This window comes from Chionomys nivalis, chromosome 8 (genome assembly GCF_950005125.1).
Source record: "Chionomys nivalis chromosome 8, mChiNiv1.1, whole genome shotgun sequence".
NCBI lineage: Eukaryota > Metazoa > Chordata > Mammalia > Rodentia > Cricetidae > Chionomys > Chionomys nivalis.
Window position 1 is genome coordinate 66,409,034 of NC_080093.1, and position 18,576 is coordinate 66,427,609.

The 18,576-nt window shown below is 43.9% G+C and overlaps 1 protein-coding gene across 1 annotated transcript; it reads left to right on the forward strand.

Moving 5' to 3' along the window:
- Positions 1 to 75: 75 nt before the first annotated feature.
- On the forward strand, positions 76 to 16,547 carry Nsmce4a (NSE4 homolog A, SMC5-SMC6 complex component). The gene is made up of 11 exons (XM_057779985.1): positions 76 to 457; positions 1,407 to 1,484; positions 5,056 to 5,186; positions 7,562 to 7,713; positions 9,432 to 9,531; positions 10,254 to 10,344; positions 11,632 to 11,726; positions 13,498 to 13,546; positions 14,693 to 14,784; positions 14,869 to 14,955; positions 15,806 to 16,547. Exons 1-10 carry the CDS (start codon positions 175 to 177, stop codon positions 14,941 to 14,943), a joined length of 1,146 nt encoding a protein of 381 aa, XP_057635968.1. The 5' UTR covers positions 76 to 174; the 3' UTR covers positions 14,944 to 14,955; positions 15,806 to 16,547.
- The last annotated feature ends 2,029 nt before the right edge of the window (positions 16,548 to 18,576 follow it).

Genomic DNA, 18,576 nt, shown 5'->3' on the forward strand with positions numbered 1-18,576 from the left:
CAGGCACAAACACAGCCAGCCCCGCCGCCGACCTCCCGCCACAGGCGTCGCTGTGCGCTCGTGCGCTAGCCGGGGGAGCTGCGTTGCCCGGGAGCCGGCGCTCGAGCCCAGCGGGGGGTTTCAGTTTCTGGCGCGAACTTCCGCCGCTCCGAATTTGCAAGGCAAATTGGCGCGATGTCTGGGGATAGCAGTGGCCGCCGGTCCGAGGGTCGGGGTCGGAGCCGCGACCCACACCGGGATCGCACCCGCTCCCGTTCCCGCTCGCGGTCTCCGCTGGTCCGCCGTGGCTCCGCGCCCGAGCGCAGGGAGGCAGCGGAGCGCCCGAGCTTGGAGGACACCGAACCGTCTGATTCCGGGGACGAGCTGATGGACCCGGCCTGCTTGGAGGCCGAGTACGATCAGGGCCTATGCCGCCAGATCCGCCATCAGTACCGCGCTCTCATCAACTCCGTCCAACGTAAGGTGGCGCTTTGGGGCTGCGCGGGCCGGCGGCGTTCGTGACTGGGGAGGGTGGCGGGAGAGGCGGGGGCAGGCGAGTGGCGGGGGCTGGTGGCTTCGTTTGTTTACTCAGGGCACCCTACGCGACCTTGGCGGCGGGCGCGCAGGTGCTCTGTTGCTGGCTGGAAAAGCGGGAGGTCAGATCTGGTAGTGACTTAACTTGCTTGAGCTCAGCCAGCCAGTAGGGAGGACAAACAAAATAAGCACCGGGTGCTTTTTGTTGAATTCAGCGTGGGCGCCTGAGTGCGGAGTCCCTCGGGATTGTTAAAATACGCGTTTCTTTTCCCATCTCGGATGCACTGCATGAGAAATGCTGGGTAGGCCCATGCGTTTGTTGCGTGGCTCTCCATGCGACCCTGTTGCTTGCTAAATTTGACAACCGATTCTTAATCTAGCCTCAGTTGAATTAAGGTCACAGGGAGCGAGTCTTTCCTGTTAAAAGTTCAGGTCGCAGGCGCTGAGGATATGGCTGAGTGCTTCTCCTGCAAGGGGGATAACCTGAGTTAGATCCCCAGAACCCACCAAAAAAAAAAAAATGTCGAATTAGTGGTGCACACTTGTATCCTCGGCTCCGGGAAAGCAGAGTCTCTGGGTCCCCACAGGTTAGCCCGCCCAGCTTCATTGGCTGGTTCCAGGTTAGTGAGACCTGGTCTAAAAGTTCAGATGAGATGAGGGAAAGACACCTAAGGCTGTGTGCCCTGGCCTTGTGAGCACACAAAACTTCAAGTGGCTTGAAACAGTAGCATTGCCTCTTTCTGTACAACTTGTTTAAAAAGATAAGACATTTCAAATAATTCCCCAGGAAGTGGGAGTGGGACTTACCGGCAGTGCTGTTAAGTGACAACTGGCAGTTACTTATTAGTGAAGGATGAGCACACAGTGCCCTAAGTTTGTATTCTCTTACATAGAAAACCGGGAGGACATACTGAATGCTGGTGACAAATTAACAGAGGTCCTTGAAGAGGCCAACACTCTGTTTAATGAAGGTAATTGATGATTTTTTTTTTGTTTTGTTTTTTGTGAGACGGGGTTTCTCTGTAATTGATGATTTTTAAAATATGTTGTCATAGTGTATACTCACCGAATTACTTTTTTTTCCCTTTGTAGCCCAGGCTGGCCTCAAACTCACAGAGATCCGCCTGCCTCTGCCTCCCGAGTGCTGGGATTAAAGGCGTGCGCCACCACCGCCCGGCGGCGAATTACTTTCATAGAAACAAATTATCGTCATTCCACAATTCCCCTTTACTAGGGCACTTACCAGAACCCTTTCCTTGTTAACAACACTACTTTCACTGTGTGCTTACTACCATTTGGCTCAGCATTTACTTAAGGGTTTTTTATAAGTTTCTGGGAGATGGGGAGGAGCCCTATAATCTGTTTTAAGAAGCCTTTTCCATGAGATGGGTCCAGCACTCAGGAGGCAGAGGCAGCTGGATCTCTGAGTTCAAGGCCAGCGTGATCTGCAGAGTCAGTTCCAGGACAGCCAGGGCTACACAGAGAAACTCTGCCTCAAAAAAAAAAAAAACAAAAAACAAAAAAACAAAACAAAAAGGTCTCTTCCTGTGAACCTTTTGGTGGTCTGAACTTGAGAGCTTTACATATGTGTTCCATTTACTGAATAGATGAGTTAGAGAAGGATGCAGCTAGCCTCAGACATCCTGTTCCTTTTCCTGTCCTTCTCATCTCCTCTCTCTTAGCTGTCCGTCCACCTATAACCCAGTGGAGGTGGCCATGTCTACAAGTGTACTGTCTTTCCATTGTGGGAGGTACTGGGGGAGAGGCATACACTTTAGGGTGTTGCAGTCTGGCTCCTGGGAGTTCTTCGGGTTTTGTTTTAAATTGCATGTGTTTGTGCCTCTGTGCAGTGTTTGTGGTGGCCAGAGAGGGCAGCAGATTCTCTTCCCGCTAGAGCTGGAGTTACAAGGGGGTTGTGGGGTTGTGAGTTGCCTGACACAGGTGTTGGGTACCAAGCTCAGGGCCTCTGGAAGAGCAGTAACTCCGTGTTAGCTGCTGAACCTCCTCTCCAGTCCCATGATGATAGAGTTTTAAACCACAGTCTTGCTTTGAATTAAAAGCAGCAGTGGTGATGGAGGTGGGGGTACTTACTCCCTGATGGTGATGGAGGTGGGGGTACACCCTCATGTGAGCCCCAGGACAACTACACAAACCATGCCCTCTTCAGGCCTCTTGCAATGCTTTGGAAACAGAGCGGGGCAACTGCAGTGATTGTTTTGTTCCCTGCTAACCACAATTCATGCTTTTGAGGACTATTCAGATCTAGTTGACTAGTGTGCTTGTTTATTGTAGAGTTGACTCAGTGCTCTGTGCTCTGTGTCTTCTTGCTCTGGCCATGACCTCCGTAAGTCTCCTTTCTTGGTCGAGCATATACACCAAATCACCTCCAGAAGCTGAGGAACTGGGCTTCCTCTTCTGCCTGGAACGATCCTTTCTCCACTGTCAAGCTTCTCTTTCCATCCCTAGCCTTGACTCAGTTCCCCCATTTTAATTGCTTATTTGCTCCCGCACTGACTTTACATCTTATTGACTTCATCCACATGCGACCTCCCTCAGCTACTGCCCATGGTTAAAGCAGAAGACAAAACTGTTCACTCAACTGGGCCTCAAGAGTTTCTCTGCTTGGCATCCATGGGTGTTCCACCTGTTGTAATTCTTTTCTTTTCCTTTTTTTTTTTTTGGTTTTTCGAGACAGGGTTTCTCTGGTTTTTTGGAGCCTGTCCTGGAACTAGCTCTTGTAGACCAGGCTGGTCTCGAACTCACAGAGATCCGCCTGCCTCTGCCTCCCAAGTGCAGGGATTAAAGGCGTGCGCCACCACCGCCCGGCTGTTGTAATTCTTTAGAGAACTTTCCCTCATCCAGACAGGATATTGGCACTTTTCTTGTGGTGGCCAATAGAGGTGTTGGGCAAGGGCGGTAGAGACTAGAGCCTAGCAGCCAGCATCTGCTTCCCCTTTCTCTCCTCATCACTTCTGCTATGACTGTTTGTTTTTGCTTTTTCAATTCGAAGTTTCACAGTGTAGCCCTAGCTATCCTGGAACTTGCTCTGTAGAACCAGGCTGGTCTCGAACTCACAGAGATCCACCTGTCTGTCCCCTGAGAGCTGGGATTAAAGGCCTGCACCACCGCTGCCTGGCTTTGTAGTGACTCTTGATATGATTAGACTCTTTACTTCTGTAAAGAAAAATGATGGATAAGAACAGAAGCCAGAGTCAACAAGCTCCCTGACTGTATGTTTGCTGACCCTGAGGGGCATGCTGGGCTCGGGCATTTCTGTTTGAATCTGCCAGAGTTGGTTTGTCTTGGCTTACATTAGTTTTCTCAGACTACTATTCCAAATTCTCTGGGACCCATTAGGGGCTGTTAAACCCAGCACTCTTAGCTCTGCTATGTCCTTCAGTTGAATGATTATTCTCCTCCGTAGATTTCTTAACATCTCTACCTGTAGTGGACATTCCATTTGAGTTACATCAAGTCAGGTGAGGATGGTGATTAGAATATGTGAATTGCCGGTGGTGGTGGTGCGTGCCTTTAATTCCAGCAAAGGTAGGGGATCTCTGAGTCTGAGGCCAGCTTGAGCTACAGTTCCAGTATAGCCAGGGATACACAAAGAAACCCTGTCTCACCCCCCCCCCCCAAAAAGAAAGAAGAAAGGAAGTAAGGAAGAGTTAGTCAAAGAGAGGTGTTATGCCCCACACAAGTTTGTTTTTTTGTTTGGTTGGTTTTTTTTGCTTTTTGTTTTTGGTTTTTCGAGACAGGGTTTCTCTGGTTTTGGAGTCTGTCCTGGAACTAGCTCTTGTAGACCAGACTGGTCTCGAACTCACAGAGATCCACCTGCCTCCGCCTCCCTAGTGCTGGGATTAAAGGCGTGCGCCACCACCGCCCGGCCACACAAGTTTTTGTTATAATGGAGTTACTAAGAGATGATGGTTCAGTGGGGGCTGGAGAGATGGCTCAGCGGTCAAAAGCACTTGCTGCTTTTGCGGAAGACCTGGATTTGATGCCCAGCACCCATGTGTCGGCTCATAACTATCTGTAACTCCAGTTCCAGGGGATAGGTTGACCACTTATGATCTCCATGGGCATCAGGCTCACATAGGCTGCAAATTCAAACATGCAGGCAAAACATTCACACACAAAATAAATCTAGAAGAAAAAAATTAAGAAATTCTGGTTTACCAGGTGTGGTGGCACAGGCCTTTAATCCCAGCACTCTGGAGACAGAGGCCGATAGATCTCTGTGAGTTCGAGGCCAGCCTGGTCTACAGAGTGAGTCCCAGGAGAGCCAGGTGTACACAAATTCTGGTTTGGTAACGAGGAATCTGAAAAATAGAGAGTAAGCAAGCTTTAAGGAAGACTGATCAGCTGTGATTGAGATTTTAGTGAAGCGGGGAGGGAACCAGTTTTTAGACGTCCGTGGGTCCATTTCCAGCCTACTGAGGCTTCTTTTGCCCCAGTGGAAGGATACTAATAGGTACTTGGGAATTTGAGAAAAGTCTGTGGTTTGTGCATGTTTGTTAACATGTATTTCTTGTTCTACAGTATCAAGAGCAAGAGAAGCAGTTCTAGATGCCCAGTTTCTCGTTCTGGCTTCAGACTTGGGCAAAGAGAAAGCCAAACAGCTGCGCTCTGACCTAAGCTCATTCGACATGTTAAGATACGTTGAAATGCTAGTAAGTTCAGAGTTACAGAATTTTAATTAAATGCCTCTTATAACGTCGTATTATGCGGTTATCTACTTGCTTGTATCAGTTTACAGACGGAGTTGACTTTGTTTCCTATTGTTCTGTGTTTTGATCTCTGAGTCCTCCAAGGAGATCTTAGGAAATTAACAGATTAAAGTTGAGCTGTGTGTGGGGTTTGGGGTGGGAATTTGGGCGGTTTGAAACCTCTTAGCTAGCTCTCTCTTCTAAGACTCTGGATGCCCTGGTTGTTTATTAGTGACCGTTTCCTCAGGTGCTTCATATGTGTTCCAGCTCATCTGTCCTAGGCTGGACCAGAGTTCACGCTGCAGAAGTGGGGGTGGGGTGAGCTCAGGGTAGATGTAGGCTAGGGATGAGTTAAGCCCTGTTGTATGGTCATTCTGTCTTGGAAAAGATTTTATTTTATTTTGAGATAGGGTTTCTCTGTAGCTTTGGAGTTGGAAAATATTTTAGAACCATACAAATATGGTGGTTTTGTATTTAATATAGTTTTTAATTCACCTGCCTTTGCCTATTAACTAGTTTGACTAGTCAGTACCTTTTCTGATGGATGTGTCCAAAAAAAAAAAAATTAGAGTTACTATTTTGTTTTGTTTTGAGACAGTCTCAGTGTAGTCCTGGCTGCCATGGAACTCACTATGTAGACCAGACAGACCTGGAATTCACAGAGATCTGCCTGCTTCTGCCTTTGGAGTGCTGGAATTAAAGGCATGTACTACTACACCCAGCTAAACACTGAACTTTTAACAGTGCTTTTATGCTTAAATGATTATTAGAGTGGGTTAAGCTGTGTGTACTAGGACACACCTGTAATCCTAGCTACTTGAGATCACTACTTGCAGGAGGATTGCAAGCCAGAGTCGTAGAGCGGAGCCCCTCTTAAAAATTGCAGAAAGGGGGTGGTGGTGGCGCACGCCTTTAATCCCAGAACTTGGGAGGCAGAGGCAGGCAGATCTCTGTGAGTTCGAGACCAGCCTGGTCTACAAGAGCGAGTTCCAGGACAGGCTCCAAAACCACAGAGAAACCCTGTCTCAAAAAAACCAAAAAAAAAAAAAAAAATTGCAGAAAGGGGCGTGGAGGTTCAGTAGAGAGCACTTGCCTAGCGTGCATAAGACCCTTGGTTTAATATCCAATATTAAATCTTACTGTTTTCTTAGAATATTATGAAGTAGAGTGTATTTTGAAAATGCTGACTAGTATGCACATGGTATTTTTAAAGTAAAAATTAGGTTAAGCTTTAACCCTTACATAACGTCTGGTTAGGGAAGCCTTTGCAAGTGTAACATCACAAGTAAGGCTCTAAGGAAAAGGCTGGGTGTGGTGGTGGTCCCTGTCTTAAATCCCAGCACGCCAGTGGCAGAGGCAGGGGGATCTCTGATCTAGTTCCAGGCCAGCCAGGACAGCACAGTAAGGCCCTTTGGAGTGGCTGGCAAAAGAGTGGAGGAGAACCAATTGCTTCCTCTGACCAGGCCAGACTGCTTTTTTTCCCTTCACAGTCTGGCTGCTTTGAGGGCTTTCTTAATTATTGTTTATATCCTAATCCTACTTTAACTCGAAAACTTGAGCATATTTCAGCTTGCTGTCATGAACATGTTCTTTCCTGAGAAACAAATTATCTAATACCCACTACGCCTGGCTGTAATACTCCACTTCAGTAAACTCAGAAACAAGAGAATTGCTTGACTCATTGCTAAGTCTCCTCAGGAAGGAAGACTGTTAGAAGTCTCTTCTTGCACATCCCTGCTCTCTAGATATACTGAGACCCCTTCTAGGAAGTTGGCCAGTCGCTGGGATCTGAGAGCCAGCTAAACTTCCAGTTCCAGACTGGAGTGCTTCATTTGAGGGGTCTTCAGTTGTCCTGCTAGTTTGCTCCCCACGGAGCTGCCTGTGCTCCTGGAGGCCCCTATGTGCTAATGCCTGCGATTCGCAAGCCACTTAGGCGGAATGAAAAGGAACAGGTTTTCTTGGCCTTAGCACAAATGATGTTTAGGCTGGGTCTATCTCTGCATTGAATGCTTCTAATGTGCACTATAGGACAGCTTCCCTGGCTTCTGCCCACGAGGTGCCAGAGCATGTCAGCTGTTGACTGTCAAAATGTTTTGTATTGCCAAAAGACCCCTTAGGGGCAAATCGCCGGTTGAGAACTGTTAAGCTAAATTATCTCACTGTCTTCACCAATATTCCCTCACAATAAAAGGGACTTTTGAATAGGAATTTATATGTAGAGTTATCTTTGCAGTAAGAAATTGAGCTATTCTGAAGAGGCTCTCCCTCTGGCCTCTTTATTGAATTTGGTGAATGGTTGTAGTTTAACTGTTTTTTTTTCCTTTATTTTTTTTCTGTAGCTGACACATATGGGTGTAAATCCGCTAGAAGCTGAAGAAGTCATCCGTGATGAAGATAGAACTGATATTGAATTAATTGTCTATGACTCCTGGAAAATATCAGGCAAAACAGCAGAAAACACCTTTAATAAAACCCATACATTCCACTTTCTGTAAGATTATTTTCAAAATCCAACAGACCAGCCATTTGTAAACCTTAAACTGTTTTTTTTTTTTTTTTTTTATTGTAGGGATAAAGATTGTTAAGTAGTAAAGAGGTCATTGTCCTGAGGCCATTGTTCAGAGACCACCCAAACTTGAACAGCCTTCCCTAAATGCAAACATAACCTGAGGCAATGGATCTCTTTCTTCCCTTAGGAGGGAGGCTGTGGCCAGGACCCTCCCAAGATGCCCTCTCTGCTTGTTTGCTTCCCACCTCAGGGACTTGGGGTCTGTAGCAGGTTTCTGATTCCGTTAGACCCCTGCAGGCTCCCTACTGAGAGTATTTTGAGATTATGGCCAAATTATTAGGTCTGGGGCCGTTTATTACAGCATCCTTTACATGATCACTTGCAGTTGGCTAATCTAGTCAGGGGTGGATCATGCTGCTTCTTTGGAGACAGCCTTTAATTGTCCAGCCCTTCTTCCCCAGTAGGTGCTTTCCCGGGGCAGCTGTCCAAAGTATTCCCTGTCCTTTCTTCCCATAGCTCCAGGCTACTGGTCTCAAATCCCTTTAAGCCTGAGATTGGTAGTCTATGCTAGAATACTTTGGAGCTTGGGTTGTAGCACGGCTCTGTCCTGGTCCAGCGTCTTTAACATTTCTTCTGGCAACTCAGATACCCAGAACGATCGTAGAAACTGTAAAGACCACTCTTTTCTTTTTCTTAAATTTTTTATTATGTATACAATATTCTGTCTGTGTGCCTGCTGGCCAGAAGAGGGCACCAGACCCCATTACAGATGGTTGTGAGCCACCATGTGGTTGCTGAGAATTGAACTCAGGACCTTTGGTAGAGCAGGCAGTGCTCTTAACCTCTGAGCCATCTCTCCAGCCCCCACACTCTTCTTAATTATGTGATAAAATCCAAATCTGTTTTTGGTTCAGTGCTAATCTCTAAGTCATTGTCCAGCTCAGTTTCTAGACACAGGAAGTGTTAACAACCCTCTCCCTCTGATGTCCTTTCCCTCATCTTTCTGGTGAACTTTACTTACCCACTGCTCCCAACCTGGAGGCCTCTAGTAACTTTTCCAGAGGGAATATCAGTAAATGATCAGCTTTCACAACCAGATCTCTTCTGCGTTTGAGTAGATATTTCTGCCCAAAGGCTCTCATAACAGTATACTGTAGGAGCTATCACATTGAGATGATGGGCAGATTAAGCTTGTTCCATCTATACTATATTTCAAGTATAACAAGCAAATGGAACTAGATTCTAGGGGCCTTGCTCTACATGATGTACCTATTAGGGTTTTGTTGTTGGTTGCTTTTTTTTTTTTTTTTTTTTGAGAATAGAGCCTTAAAAGCAAAGAATCCTGTCATGATGGGTGTGTTCAGTAGTCCTTAGCTGTGAACCGCTACCCTGACATACCTAGGCCATGTGCTCATCTTTCTGACCTTAAAAGTTGCCTTTGAATGACAGGTAAGAGGCTAGGTGGAAGATTCCGCAGGTGCATTCAGGGGCTTACGGCAGTCCAAGTGGGAGAGAAGGTATCTGGCTGACAAAGCTCAAGGCGTTCTGGTAGGAATATAGACGGATATGAGACGTCACAGCCCGAATCTCATCTGATGCCTGGTTTGAATTTGACTGAACTACACCAACTGCTGTTAGTCTGTGGCATGGGTTCTTTTTTGAAGGAAACAGTGAGGACATGAAAGCATATTTTTCATTAGGTTGGGTTCAATACATGGAGACTTTCCTGTGCCAAAGCCACGAAGTGATCGACCAAGACAGCCTCGCATGATAGAAGAGCAGCGGGCAATGCCTGCTCAGGTTTGTTTTCCAAACACTGCCTTTGAGACTAACCTATACCTAATATACTTGCAGTTGGGTGTGGTGGTGTAGAGCTTTAAGGCAGGAGGGGGCTCTGGGAGGTGGAGGCCAGCTTGACTTCCACAGCAAGTTCTAGGCCAGGCAAGCAGGAGCTACATAGTAACACCCTAACTCCCAAAAAAAAGTCATAAATATCTAAGTGTTAGGATCTACAGTCAGGTTCTGGTCATTTAAATATTTTATTTAAAATGTCTCAACATTTTGTTGGATTGACCATTTTTAACTCATTTTCTATGTTTTTAATAAGTTCTAAACCAGAGTTTCTCACCCTTAGTGCCCTCAGCATTTAGGGCTGGGTAATTCTTCCTGTGAGGGAATTGCCCTGGGCACTGTAAGATGTTTAGACTTCATATCTCCAATATTGGCAAGTGACCCCTGTGATCAGGTCCAGTCAAGAACTACTGTCCTAAACTATATATTGTGACTTTATGTTTCATCTAAAGACAGTTGATACAGCGGTTTGGTAACATTCCCCTTCTACTAATAAGAATATAAGAATGTTACTGAGGTGAGAAGACTTATTATAAAACTAAATTTTAAGGCCTGTAAAAAAAAGCTGGCAAGCCTAAGTGAAGCTTGGAAGCTCGGGTGTGTAACCGAGAAGGGAGGGTCAGTGATGACACGTGAGGGTGAGCCGGCTTGATGATGCCTTTCTTTCCCAGTTGAAATGCATGGAGGAATCTCATCAAGAAGCAACTGAGAAGGAAGTAGAAAGGATCTTGGGGTTGTTGCAGACCTACTTCAGAGAAGACCGTAAGTATGACACTGAGTTAAAAGGTGCGGCCGTTTGTGTTGATCGGGTGTACACTTTCTGCAGGGTTATTTCGGTTAAAAGGCATTTCAGTTGCATATACTTGATATTGTGATTCCCCCACTCCTCCTTCTCTTCTAAGTAGTCTGTTGCCCAGGTTGGCTTCCAACTCATGCTAATCTCCCTGCCTTAGAGTCCTGAGTGCTGGAATTACAGGCTTACGAAACAACACCTGTCTCATTTTGATTCTTTTTTTTTGTCATATGTATTTATCGAATCTTTTCCCCCCTTGATACCTCACATGAGGATGTTGATAAAATTACTTATTTTTTAAAAACCACTTTTTTAAAAAGATTATTTTATGTGTGCTGCTGTTTTGCCTGCTTATGTGCCCATATACAACATACATGACTGGTGCCTATGGAGGCCAGAGAGGGTATTGGATCTTCTGGAACCAGAGTTATAGGCAGTTGTGAGCAGCCATGTGGGATGCTGGGAGTCCAACCCTGGTCCTCTGGAAATGCTTTTAGACAGGTTTATGGATATGAGTGTCTGCTGGCATGTATGTAAGTGTACCAGGTTCATGCAGTGCCCTAAAAGGCCAGAAGAGGGTGTCAGATCCTTTGGAACTGGAAACTACCTCTTATGGGTGCTGGGACCAAACCCTGTTTCCTCTGCAGGAGCAGCCAATGTTCTTAACCTCTGAGCCTTGTCTCCAGCCCCGATAAAATCAAAGTATCATCTGCCTTCCTCTTGTTTCCCATGAGGGTCCCTTGTCAAACACAAGATGCCTGTTTTTATAGTGTTTTCTGCTGGTTTGGGGGGTTACTTTCATTTTCCTTTTCATGTTTCCAAGCTAATCATGATACACGCTTTCTGCACTATGGCTTTTTCCTATAGACCTTCTTCTCTATCGTACAACTTTTCCTGATTTTCAGGGATTCCCATGGTTTGGCTCAATCATAAATAGTGTTAATAATCCTTATCACTAGAAAGACTCTTTGTTGCATTTTACTATTGTACAAACTGCTGAGGTGAAAATCTTTGTGTAACTTGGTATGTCTGGGCCCTTATTCCTGAGGACGGCTCTTTGGAAGGCAGCCAGGTCAGGGAGCATCTCTATGTTAACGGAAATGCCAAACTGACCTTCACAAGAGTATACTCCCCACAGCAGGACGCCTGTGTGTTTCTTCTTTTGTCTTTGGTGAATATTAGGGCTTAGACCTTGTTGTGAACCAAAAATGTTTTTTGTGTGTTTTGAGGATGATTATTTTCTTTTTTTTCTATAGCTGATACGCCAATGTCCTTTTTTGATTTTGTGGTTGATCCACATTCTTTCCCCCGCACAGTGGAAAACATCTTTCATGTTTCCTTCATTATACGGGTAAGCTTTTAGAGTTCTCTAACATCGTTTATGTGTTTTAAAAATGATATACAGCTGATAAAGATATTCCATTATAGCAGAACATTAATTGGTATGATAGGTAGACCAAAATTTATGGCTTGTCTTTAGTTTTTAAAATCACAAGGTGAGCGTTACGAATGTGACATGCTCCAAAACTTGAAACATGGTAATTGGAAAATTTCACAGCTACTGCATACGATTGACCACAAATGAAAAGCAGGCCCATTAAAAATAGAGTATGAAGCTCCAAAACCACAGAGAAACCCTGTCTCGAAAAACCAAAAAAAAAAAAAAAAAAAAAATAGAGTATGAAGATATTTTCAGTGTAGTTATATATGGAACATATGTGAATTTCATGTTTAGATTAGGTCCCATCTCCAAGATACCGCATTGTATCTATGCAGATAGTTCCAAATTCTCCCAAATTTGAAACATTTCTAGTTACACGTATCATGGTAAAGCTATATGAAACTATTACAATAGGTGTACATTTCCTGAAGTCTTCATGCTATATAAGAGTAAGTTCATTCTCAAGACACAGACACTAAAGAAGCAGTAGAGGGGGACAGTTCTGGCTGTCACTGTCACATCTCATGGGGTGATAATTAGGAAGGGATTAAGCAATGTGACAAGCAGCTGGTGCATATGAATAAAGGATCCACAGGGAGCTTTATAGTGGGTTTGTAGTTCATTAAATGTGAAAATTTTCACAACTAGCCAAACAACCCTGTCTATATACCATAGATATCTGAATCACGGCTCAAGTCTTACATCATGTTGCATTCCTAAATATGTAAGTTGAAATTGGCTTTTTTAAATTTAACAAAACCTTCTATTTACCGAAGTACTTCCTTAAACAAGGGCATGTTTGCCAGTGGTCCCAATGATAGACTTATGTGTAATAAAATGTGGAAAGTATATGATAGACTATGAATAAATGGGTTAAAGAACAAGGCGATTGTTCCTAAGAGTCTCTCGGGATTGAGGGCTGATGTGCTGGTACAGCCAGTAAGAGCTCTTGCCAATTCTGACCTGAGTTTGATCCCCAGGACCCACAAGGTGGAACGAAAGAACCAACATTTACAAATGGTTCTCTGACTTCCATGGGTGCACCATAGTGCCACTCCGTTCCCCAAAAGAATAAATGGAGGAATAGTAATAAAGTCAATATGGAATCTTGTAGTGATGAGGGGGCCAGCTCATTGGGGTTTCTGCCCTGCCCAGTTCCCCACAGCCGGCAAGCCCCAAAGAAAATCAAACAGTCTCTACATTAGGTTATAAACTGATTGGACCATTAGCTCAGGCTACTTATTAGCTCTTGTAACTTATATTAACCCATGTTAGCCATGTGGCTCAGTACCTTTTCACAGCAGGGGTAGATCACATGTTGCTTCTTCAGAGTTGGGGCAGGAGTGGGAGGAAGGGGCTTCCTCCTTTACAGAATTCTCTTCTCATCTCCCCGCCTCTACTTCCTATCTGGTTGACCCGCCTATACTTCCTGCCTGGCCAATCGGCGTTTTATTAAAATACATGATTGACAGAATACAGATAATTCTCCCACACCAGAATCTATGTCCAGTAAAAGTTCATTCAGAACCTGAGCAGTAATCTTTTGTGAAGAAAGATGTGAGAAAAGTCTTGTCTGGAAGTTGGGATTCATTGTGGCAGTCTGAAGTATAGATTTTCTGACTGATGAAGCTTTTTCATGTAGTAGATTTTGGTGTTTTTTCAAACCATGTTTTTATTTCAGGATGGTTTTGCGAGAATAAGACTTGACCAAGACCGACTACCGATAATAGGTAACTATACTGTGTTCATAGAAGTGAGTTTTAGAAAATATTAAGAGTTTATGAGATGTATTTTACATTTTATTTGACTAAATGTAAGGTTTTCATTTGTTTGTTTTTGTTTTTTGTATGTGTGTGTCAGTGTGAGATGGTCATACTCCATGGCCCAGGCTAGTCTGGAATGTGTTATGTAGTCCAGGCTTGCTTTGAACTCTCAACCCTCCTGCCCCAATCAATCTTAGTGCTGGAATTACAAGCTTCTGTTTTGTTTTTTATTATTTTCTTTTTTGAGACAGGCTCTCTCAGTCAGTATAGCTCTGGCTGTCTAGAAACTCGATGTAAAGATTGTAAACCACACTGACCTCGAACTCACAGAAATCTACCTGCCTCTACCTTCCGAGTTGGGGGATTAAAGACTCATGCTACCATGCCTGCTTTTATTATTTTAAACCACAGAAGTTGTGTGGCTGAGACAGTCTCACCATGTATCCCTGGCTAGCCTGGAACTCTCTATGTAGAACATGATGGCTTTGAATTTAGAGAGCCGCCCGTCACTGTCTCCTAGGTACTGGGATTAAAAGCATGTGCTACCATGCCTAAAAACTTCCCATTTTATTTTTGGTTGTTAGCCTAGCCTTTTACGGCTGAGCCATCTCTCCAGCCCAAGTTCCCATTTTAAATAAGATTTATACAAACAAAAATTCAGTCTATCCCTCCTGGTTGGCTGAAAATATAAGCATGGTTTAAAACTGATGGATTAATCGGTATCATTAATTCACTATCTGATGTAAAGACTGACAACGTGGTAAATGCCCCTACATTTCAGTAGTGTTTGTAGTGGCAGTCATTTGTGTGGTCTCCTTTCTGACCAGCGCTCTCCGTGGAGGTTCTGTGCCGTTTCATTCTTACCTACACACGACCTCTCTCTTGCTCATGCCCTTGGAAAGTCTTGTGGAGCATGAAGGACTTTGATGGCAGTTACTTATCACATGTTCTCAGTTTCCTGTTGGGCTGAGTTTTAACTGAGTGGAACAGTTATGCATGGGATTCTAGGAAATACATACAAGTCTCTTCTCAGTAGAAACTTCACACCTATTATCAGTTGCTCTTCAAGTTACCTGTTCCGTTGGATGATGTTGGAAACTGTCTTTCAAACAGAGCCAGTGATTAATGAAGAAAACGAGGGAATTGAACAGAACACGCAAATGAGGAGCCAAGGAATTATAGCCTTGAGTTACCGTGACTGGGAGGTAAGGCCCTGCAGGCTGCCCAGTGCAGTTCTGTGACTTTGTCTGTTGTAAACCCACTGCCTGAATGTTCCTGTTTCTGACCAGGAGATTGTGAAGACCTTTGAGATCTCTGAACCTGTGATCTCTATGAGTCAGAGCCAGCAGCGATTAAGTGCCTGATGCCAGCTGAAGGTAACATTTCCTACACCATAGCCACACAGTTGTGTTAAAATTTTATTAGGCAGCTCAAACCATAGTGTTTTCTCATTCCCGTGAAATTTGGGGTTTGCCTCCCTCTAGTGTTCTTTTTCTAGAACTGTGCACCTGGTAAAGAAGGCCAATGGCTGTCCCTCAGGATTCCTTACTTTGTGCTTAAAAGATCTGTAGATGAAAGAGCAGCACAACTCTTAATTGGTTTGTTTTCACCTAACGATGGACGAGTGCTCTGGACGCCTCCCCAGTGTAGCTGACTGTTCTGTTCCGTGTCTTTAATAGACATAAAGCAGAGAAGGAAGATGAGCATAGAGTTATCTTGGAGCGATGCGAGTAAATGGACATTTATGAAATGAGTTATGCTATGCAAAATTTCATTTTTTACAAAGGGGAAGAGCTCTAGAAGATATGGTATTCTGTACTGAAGACAGCAGTGGGTGGAAAGGACCTTGAATTTGTCGGCCCTGCCTCTCACTTTTAAAATTTTGTGGAGTCACTTCATGTTATGCATTTATTTTCATTAACTTTAAGTCTGTCTATAAAATAACTTTAGTTTTTTAGCTTCAATTTCCTCTCACTTTGAGAACTAAAATAAGCTTTTAAAGTACTGTGTATAAACTCAGTATGCGTTTCAATCAACGGAACTTAATTTGTTTCAAGATAGCTTACCTCTGTCAGACTCTTGAGGGAAAGGGAACTCCATGAGTAGAGTGACTTACCTGGCCCTGTGCTGACAAGGGGCTAGTCACTAGATGTATGTGTGTGTAACATGTCAGCTATTAACCTGCTATCTTCTCCTTTCTTTCTTTCTTTTTTTTTTTTTTTTTAGAACTGGAGGCGATAGTGAAATCCTGAAAAGAAAGAAGCATATACTGTAAATATGTATGATTAAATGTTTTTTAAAGATGAAGATTGTTTTTCATAAAATGTAGCTTTTGATAGTTAATGGATTTGTCCTGGTTGTCTTTAATTAAAAGGAAATTCACTGCCATATTCACAAATGATTGTCTTTTGTCTCTTGGGATCTGGTCCCCCTTTTTCTAGTCCAATAAAAGTTTTAATTAGGTTGTCAGTGTGTAATTATTATAGTTTTTAAAAAATGTTTCTTTAGTTGTAAAATTAGCTGGCCAAGCTAACAGACAGCTTGGGCCAAATGAAACTGGTGTTTTGTAGATTAAAAGCAATCAAATAAACCCGGACAGTGGTAGCGCATACCTTTAATCCCAGCACTTAGAAGGCAGAGACAGGCGGATCTCTGTGAGTTCGAGGCCAGCCTGGTCTACAGGAGCTAGTCCCAGGAGAGGCTCCAAAGCTACAGAGAAACCGTCTCGAAAAAAACAAAACAAACAAAAAAAATATTTTTAATGAGACTTGGCCTATGCTTTATACCTAGGAAGCTGTTCTATCTTCTGGCAAGTGAAGCTGTACTGTGCTCCTGGCAGCAGCACCAAGGGTGGGCTCATTCTGCAGCATGTCTCTTTGCCCTACTCATCCATGTTGGGCTTTCTAGTTGGCCCTTGATGTTCTCTGGGTTCCTTCTTCCTAGCTTTCTATTTTTATCATTTCCCTCTTATTGCAGGTACTTTCTCAGTGGAAGGCTCTGGATTCAAGTTCTTCCTTTGTCCCAGGAGACTGCCCTATCAGTCATCCCTGCTACTTTGTCTGGTGTTTATCCTTCACTGAGAGATGGCTCAATGGTTAAGAGCATTGCCTGCTCTTCCAAAGGTCCTGAGTTCAATTCCCAGCAACCACATGGTGGCTCACAACCATCTGTAATGAGGTCTGGTGCCCTCTTCTGGCCTGCAGACATACACACAGACAGAATATTGTATACATAATAAATAAATAATTAATTAAAAAAAACAATAAATAAAAAGTTCCTATGATTTTCATCTAAGCTGTCTTACCTCTTTAAATAAGAATCACTTATTTAAGTGTGGGGTGTGGTGGTGCACACCTTTAATCCCTGCACCCGGAGGCAGAGGCAGGTGGATTTTTGTGAGTTCACGAGGCCAGCCTGGTCTACAGAGTGAGTTCCAGGATAGCCAGAGCTGTTATACAGAGAAACCCTGTTTCAAAACAACAATAACAAAAAAGTCACTTGGTGGCTGGTGAGATGGCTCAGGGAATGTATGTTTCATACTCGTGTAAAGGAAGGAGAGAATCAACTCTACAACTCTGACTTCCACATGTGTGTTGTGTGGCGTGCCCCTTTCCCGTGTTATGCACACACAGTAATACCTAAGAATTTAGTAAGAGCTGGGCGGCGGTTGTGCACACCTTTAATTGCAGCACCTGGAGGCAGAGGCAGGCTAGTTCCAGGATAGGCACCAAAGCTACAGAGAGACTTTGTCTCAAGAAAACAAGACAAAACAAAACAAAAAAACCAAAAGAAAAAAAGAATTTAGTAAGAATCACGTGGAAATCTGTTTGAGAATCCTGGCAGAGTAGCTCCTTTCCCGCCAATCTTCTGACTTATGTCACTTTCCCCAGTTCCTTTTTGAATTGACTCCAATGGATAATACTGTGTATTTGATGTGAACTTGTATACTCTAAATCTACAATCTTGGTGTTTGTCTCCCTGGCTCCCTCTCGTCATTTTACTCCTTTGTTTTATACTATAATGCATTTATATTGGGAATAGTCTCAAAACTTTGTGTTTACACTTTAAAAGACTAGATCTATGTTAGGTCATTGGTCATTTAAAAACACAATAAAAAAACACAATAAAACTATTTCTCAAGTCTTAAAATATCTGTAACAATATTTTTTTTTACCGTATTTCACAGGAAATTTCATTCTGTAAACCCCTCCCTTCCCCTATCCCTAACCAGTCACTACCTTTCCTTATAGTCTGTCTGTCCATCTTCCTCAGGCTGCTGCCCAGGCCCATGTAGTAGGCATTATTTTGTCTGTTCAAACCACTTGCCGTTTCCTAGTGATTATCGCTGCCTTCAAGATTTTATTTACTTTTGTGTACATGTGTATATGATGCATGTGTATATGCACGTGCATGTTTGTGTTAAGAGCACATATGTTCCATAGTGCACATCTGGTGGTTAGAAGGTGGTCTTTGGTCCCAGTCCTCTCCTGCCACCTTGTTTAAGGCAGTGTCTTTTTTGTTAGCTGCTGCACTGTGTACTACTTACTTGTCTGTGTGTTTCTGGGGACTTTGTTTCCACCTTCCATCTTGCTATAAGAGTACTGGGATTTCAGACATGTGCACCCATGTCTGGCTTTACTTGAGTTCTGGGGATCTGAACTTAGGTCACCTGGCTTGTGTAATTGCTGAGACCTCTCCCCTGCCCTGCCTTCAGGCCTTTAAAAGTGTAAACCTTCTAAGGATGTTCAGAACTTTGCAAGACATTTGGCCCTTTGTCTCCATTTTCAGGATTACTTCTCTAAACACTAGCAACCCTTCCTTTTTGTCGGAACAGCTTTGCCGAGAGTTCACCCACAATCCAACTCATCCAATTAGGGTATGATTCAGTGCCTTAAAATCAATTGGGCATGCAATCATGACCAAAAAATACTATAGAGCATCCCCCCCCCGATCCTATGCCATTAGGGGCCATTCTGTCCTCATTTAACTTTTTTACT

Excerpts from the sequence above, each read along its gene's own strand:
- Nsmce4a (XM_057779985.1), top strand. The coding sequence starts at position 175 with ATGTCTGGGGATAGCAGTGGCCGCCGGTCCGAGGGTCGGGGTCGGAGC. Across the intron at positions 9,532-10,253 it reads AGCGGGCAATGCCTGCTCAG|TTGAAATGCATGGAGGAATC; the intron begins GTTTGTTTTCCA and ends TTTCTTTCCCAG. Across the intron at positions 11,727-13,497 it reads ATGTTTCCTTCATTATACGG|GATGGTTTTGCGAGAATAAG; the intron begins GTAAGCTTTTAG and ends TTTTTATTTCAG.